Source organism: Myotis davidii, unplaced genomic scaffold (assembly GCF_000327345.1).
Source record: "Myotis davidii unplaced genomic scaffold, ASM32734v1 scaffold641, whole genome shotgun sequence".
NCBI lineage: Eukaryota > Metazoa > Chordata > Mammalia > Chiroptera > Vespertilionidae > Myotis > Myotis davidii.
This window is the reverse complement of record NW_006293232.1, coordinates 2115269-2121862: the sequence shown is the minus strand read 5'-3', so window position 1 is coordinate 2121862 and position 6594 is coordinate 2115269. Positions and strand designations below refer to the sequence as shown.

At 49.2% G+C, this 6594-nt stretch overlaps 1 protein-coding gene across 1 annotated transcript in view; it reads left to right on the top strand.

Annotated features, from left to right (window-relative positions):
* The window catches only part of AMOTL1 (angiomotin like 1), a 164776-nt gene that overhangs the window by 92082 nt on the left and 66100 nt on the right, over nucleotides 1–6594 (top strand). Inside the window, exon 7 of the mRNA XM_006766867.2 lies at nucleotides 2881–3172. Coding sequence (XP_006766930.2) covers nucleotides 2881–3172 — 292 coding nt within the window. The remainder of the gene's footprint in view (nucleotides 1–2880; nucleotides 3173–6594) is intronic.

The window sequence follows — 6594 nt, the reverse complement described above, 5'->3', positions numbered from 1 at the left end:
TCTTTCCCCCGCATTTACTCTAAGCCTAAAGCTGGCTGAGTAGTGGGACCAAGTAATAGAGGTTTGCTCTCCTGCCTGCACATCGTCCATTATAACATGGAGTCTATTGAATGTGTCACCAAGTTATCTATGAGGCCAGTGTTCTCTGTTTAATAGAAGACTCCCCACTTTGGAAAGGCCTGTTCTTTTCTGTCCCTTAAGCTTGGCAAAGCTGCATGGGTCAGAGGGAAGCCCTGGTGCTCCGAAAGCCAGGACTGTCGGCTCACCTGGGTCCCTCAGCTCGAGGAAACCGATGCCTGTTTCCCTTGCATTTTACGCAGTGTGAAGGGGTGCTTAGACAGCGGTTCTCAATCTGTGGATCGCGACCTCTTTGGGGGTCGAATGACCCTTTCACAGGGGTCGCCTAAGACCATCGGAAAACACATATATAATTACGTATTGTTTTTGTGATTAATCACTATGCTTTAATTATGTTCAGTTTGTAACAATGAAATTGGGGGTCACCACAACATGAGCTGTATTAAAGGGTCGCGGCATTGGGAAGGTTGAGAACCACTGGCTTCGGCGGTGAGAATGGGCATCTGCCTTTGAGTCGAGGCGGTGTATTGTGTGGTTATTTTGTCTTTCGCCAAGGTAACCTCTTTCCATGAGACATGATCGGCAGGACTTCGCCAGCCTTCAGGAATGCACTTACTCAGTAACAGATCTGTGGTTTTTGTGGGTTCACCCCAGACAGGCGTACCTGAACCTGGGTGAAAGCTGGGCATTGTGAATGGCCCTCGGGGGCATTTCCCTTCTGGGATGGAGTTGGACCTCATACGCACAGACCTCCTCCTGCACACGGGCCGACACATATCACACATTTCCATCAAGATGCACACACGGTTTACTTCTAAAGGGATGACCAGATCATTGTGTAATTGGATGTGTAGAGGGAGGGGAGGGAGGGCTTACATCTCCCTCGCGCAGCATTCCTTTCTGAAATCTGAGGATGACTGGAAGGTGAAGCTCACTGAAGGACTAAAGAACCACATTGGCTCCATGGCTCACCTTGCCTTGGGGAACCTGGATCCCAGCTCTTTTCACAGGAAATGGAAGGGCTTTTGGATTGAAGGCGTGAGGAATCTGGTCGGGAAATACCTCCCCAGCTCAGATGGAGCAGCTGGTATTAGTTCCCTACCCAGGCAAGGCCTGTGGTCAGGATCTGCCAGGTTTATTGTGTGGCCATCTTTATGAGTAGCTGGGTGTCTGTGAGGGAGGGCTTAGGAGACTCTTGTCAAATTGCCTTCCAGAGTTTGACATTTAGCTGCCAGGAGTCAGCACTCAGAGGAATCCTGGCTACAAGAAATGCTTGTAAAATGTGAGATTTGGAGGCTGGCAGGGTCCAAAAACATTCCAGCAAGTATAAAAGGCCAGGCCACCTCCTGGGAAAATTGGGGGTAGTCCTGGGAGCTTTGGCTATGGATGGCCCCAAGTAACAGGAGGTGACACAGGCTGACGCTTACGGATTAGAAGTAGCTGGATCTCCAGAAGACCCAGCCCTTTGAGACAGAATGTTGGTGATTTTGGGGTTGCTATAATTCTTAGAGCCCCGGTTCCCAGATTGAGACCTGAAGGTTGAGGGGGTCAGCAAGGAACCTCGTTTTCCCAAGTCCCCGCAGAAGAGGGGCAGCTGTGGTTGGGGAGCTAGGCATGGAGACGGTCTTTGCTGTGTTTATACCGGTAAAGGTTGCTATTAGGAGGCCTTAGCTTAGGCTGAAAGCAAAGACGATGGTTTCTATGAAACAGGCTAACAGGAGTGAGGAGGGGATTGTCAGGGAGTGGAGACAGGAGATGGAAATTCATGTTTTAAATGTAGAGCTGGACCCGGAATTCGAAAAGTCAAGGAGACACCTCTGTGTGTTCTTTTCAACATGGTTAAAATTAGACTTGATTTCCAGACCTCCTCACCCTGGCAAATCAAAACACAAAGAAATTAGTTCCTTCCCCAGGACTTCCCCCATTTCATTAGGTACCCCATTTGTGTGGAGCCCAACATCTAGGAGTAATTATTTTTCTCACTTACTTTCCCCATCCATGATATACGTAAAATCCACCCATTACTTCTCTTCTGCTACTACCCTGTGAGCCTTCGTCAGTCCCACCTAGACCTCACCGAGGCCTCCTCAGTGGGCACCTTTTGTCCGTTCCTGCCACCGATGTACCATCTGTACCAAGTCAGAGTACAGGCGGCTTTTCCACCGGCCTCTGTTTACACCCTAGGGAACGGCCGACCCTGCTTGTGAAGGCCCTTGTCCATCCCTCTGGTCTTAGCTTTCACTGCTTTTGCTGGTTGTGCTTGCGTCAGATCTTGCCCGCTCTCGGCCCTACCTGAGCCCCGAGCACTAGCAATTCCCTCCCTGGAATACTCCTTCCCACTTCTCTCCTCCCTCCCCCAACCGCTAGTCTGATATTCAGACTTCAACTCAAGCATCAGCTTCTCACAGACTCCTCCCCGACCTCTCAGTGTGAACTAGCCATTTTGTCATCCACTGCCCTACCACTCTGCTTGGTTTTTGGGGAGGACTCATTCCTCTTCAATACCCGGCTTTGTTTGTTGATTGTTTGGTGGCTGGCCTGTCCCCCTCCCTGAGACTGTGCGCTTCGTGAGGAGGGCCTTACCTGTCCTGTTCACTGTACCCCCAGTGACCAGAGCAGTGCTGATTCGGAGGGAGGCAGTAAATCTGTGGCCTGAAGGACTGAACCTGCTGTACTCAGCCCAGCACTGGGAAGTTCACTGATGACCTCTGGTCGTGGAAGCATCGATGTGCATATACTGCTGGGCCTTCCTTCCTGCACCACTTCCCCGGGTCTGATGGCTGGTCTTCTGTTCCCTTGCAGCCGCCCATGCCAGCTTCCTTTCCCGTCAACAGTGCAGCAGCACAGCCCCATGTCCTCCCAGAACTCCTCGGTCAGCGGGCCTCTGCACTCCACCTCCTTGCCGCTGCCACTCCCAGTGACCCTGGCCGCCCCGCAGCCGCCGCCTGCCGCCTCCCCCAGCCAGCAGCTGGGTCCCGATGCCTTTGCGATTGTGGAGCGAGCCCAGCAGATGGTGGAGATACTAACAGAGGAGAACCGCGTGCTTCACCAGGAACTTCAGGGTTACTGTGACAACGCTGACAAGCTCCACAAGGTATGTGACTTCCGAGGGAAGGGGCCGGAGAAGGTTCTTTAAAAGGGACAGAATTCTTTATACACACACACATACACACACACACACATATATATATATACATACATACATATATATATGTATATAGAGGATATTTTTTCCATTGATTTTTTTAGACAGTGGAAGACAGAGAGAGAGACAGAGAGAGACATCAATGATGCGAATTATTAATAGGCTGCCTCCTGCATGCCCCCCACTGAGGATTGAGCCTGAAACCTGGCATGTGCCCTGATCCGGAATCGAACTATGACCTGGTTCATAGGTCGATGCTCAACCACTGAGGCACACTGGGTGGGCAGGACAGAATTCTTTACCTGCTCGTGGTGGTGGTGGGGGTGGGGGGGTTGATTCATTGACCCCTTGCCAGCAGTTAACTAGATCACCTTTTTATGCCAGGTACTGTGTAAGGCTCGAAGGAGACCAAACATAAATATGACATGGTGCCTGCCTACAGCGTACAGTCCAAAAGGGGAGAGTTGCCCAAGCTCATGCCTGCAGTGGCACTTCTGGGGCTCCTGTAGGTACAGCAGAGGTGGCCCTGGACCGGAGACTCAGCGGCTAAGGAGTATTTCCCCAGGTGGACAGTGTGGAAGAGTAGCCCAGGGAATGAGTTGAGAGAGACAGGTTTCCGTTAAATCGGGGACTCTCAGGAGCCCTGTGATCGCCATGCTAGTTTCCTTAGCTGGTCCCTGCGAAGGCTGCTAGCCCATTCTCGGTGTTGTCTCAGCACTGAGGGTCGAGGTCGAGTTACTGTGCCCTCTCCCCGTGCTTGTGACTTGTCAGGTGGGAAGATGCTGTGTCATTCCAGCCTGTGTAGTATCGTGGGAATATTAGAGTCTATGGCAGCCTTCAGCCTTTGGCTTGATGCTGAGAGCCTGAGTCGATAGGAAAACATCCATCAAGGTCAGCACTCGAAATGCTGCAGGTAGAACAGAAGACGTGAGGGGGGCAAAGGTCATGGATGTTTTAAGGCAGCAGAGCCACAGGGCACTGGAGTTTCCTCTCCGCAGGCAAGGAGGCGTGTGTGGTGGAAGGCATCTTGCCAGAGTCTAAGTCCCTGGCTCTGCCCTGGCCAATCAGGGGCCTTGGTAAAGAGAAAGGGAGGGATATAAACCTTCCCTACCACAGGATCTGGTCACGGGGTTCTGTGTGACAGGCAGTGCTCCTGGCTGGCCATTTGGTGTTTAGCACGGATCCCTCAGGGGAAGCCTGGGTCGCGTTGCTGGTCAGGGTGTCAGAGCACTCAGCTCCTCTGGGCGTTTGAGGCTGGTGTAGACAGCTGGGGGCAGTGGGTTTGGTGACAAAAGTGCACGGGCTGAATCTGCCCCAGCGCGTCTGTGCGGAGCTTCCACGGGAATGGTCTGGAGCAGTGGTCAGCAAACCGCAGCTCGCAAGCCACATGCGGCTCTTTGGCCCCTTGAGTGTGGCTCTTCCACAAAATACCACGTGCGGGCGCGCACGTACAGTGCGAAGTTGACTTAAAACTTGCAGTAAAGTTTACTAAGTTAATTTTAGGGAACGTTGTGGAGTGAAAGAAGATGTAGTGTCGAGGATTGAGAAAGGTATGTTGAGACGGTTTGGACATATAGAGAGGAAGAACAAAAGGAGACAGATGAACCAAGTATACAAGACGAGTGTGGATGGGAGAGTTGGAAGGGGTCGATCTCAGCAAACGTACCTCAATCGGATTGAGGACGTTTTTAGCAAAAGCCAGCTTAGGAGTACCCTAATTAAGTTAATAACAATGTACCTACCAATATAGTTTAAGTTTAAAAAATTTGTCTTTCAAAAGAAATTTCAATCATTGTTGTACTGTTGATATTTGGCTCTGTTGACTAATGAATTTGCCGACCACTGGTCTGGAGTCAAGACCAGGCTTGGCTTAGAGAGCTTTGGCTGCCTTTACTGGAGGGAAAATGAGAGCCAGAAACACGGGCTGCGAGAGTGCCGCCGCGCTCCAGGCACACCCGTAGGAGGCGGGAAACAGCCCGCCTGTCTCCGGCCTTGGCTGTGGCTGCTGCTCAGGCCCCAGCTTGCCTCTGACACCTCCCAGGGCACGGCATACAACCGGAAAGGACCAGCTCAGCACTTCTGCAAAATAAGCTGTTCTTTCTTCTCCCTAATGAGCTCTGTGGCACACACGTCCGGACGCTGTGCAGACCCACCTGAGGGCAGAGTTTGGTTCTGAGTCTTTTCACACGGGTGTAAAATTTTACTCAGTTTTATGGAGGGGGTAGAGATCGGGAGGTTTTGACATTCTCCATTGACTTGTTTATTAATATATACTTTATTGATGTGAAACATGCATTTCTTTCTTGATTTTGATGCACATTTCTATTTTTTAAATTTATTTTTTAGAGAGAGAGCGAGAAGAAGGGGTGGGTGTGGGGAGAGAAAGAAAGAAACAGAGAAACATCAGTTTTGTTGTGCTACTTATCTATGCATTCATTTGGTTGATCCTAATATGTGCCCTGACCGAGGATAGAATCCACAACCTTAGTGTATCTGGACAACGCTCTCACCAATTGAGCTACCTGGCTAGGGCTCACATTTCTATTTTGAAAAACAGAATTCATCTCCCAGTGACTTAATTCCCTGCACAGGGGATGATTCTTTATTATTATTATTATTATTATTATTATTAGTTAAAGTATTACAAATGTGTCCTCATCTTAAACAAGCCATTCTCAGTTTTGGGCCACCTCCCTGACTCCAGGGAAAGTGCAGGCTCCTCCTGAGGCCTGCTCTACATCTGTATCATGGCAAGATGGCAACACTAAACTCCCTTAGGTGACAGACCATTGGTGGGTTCCGTACATGCCTTTTGACCAGTGGTTCTCAACCTTCCTAATGCCTTGACCCTTTAATACAGTTCCTCATGTTGTGCTGACCCCCAATTTCATTGTTACAAATTGAACAGAATTAAAGCATAGTGATTAATCACAAAAACAATATGTAATTATATATGTGTTTTCCAATGGTCTTAGGTGACCTCTGTGAAAGGGTCGTTCAACCCCCAAAGGGGTCTTGACCCACAGGTTGAGAACCGCTGCTTCATTGGGACAGAAGGCTGTTGAATCAAGAACTTTTCTTACCACTTTCCAAAACAGAAGAATCATACCAATAATAAAACCAACTTGTTTTTAATAACTAGCACATCACTATTAATTTATGCAAAACACAGTAACAGCAGCATATTTGCCAAATTAGAAATGTATCTTCTCAAAGTGCCTACACCAAATCATCCAGGAGTGATATATTTTTATCACTTATGCTTTAGACTTTCTTCCATTTGTGATATGTTGACTGTGTGATTTTCTTCCTTTTTTCTTTTTTTTTTTAAACACAGAGGCTCAGTGAATGTTAGAAACATAATGAAAATC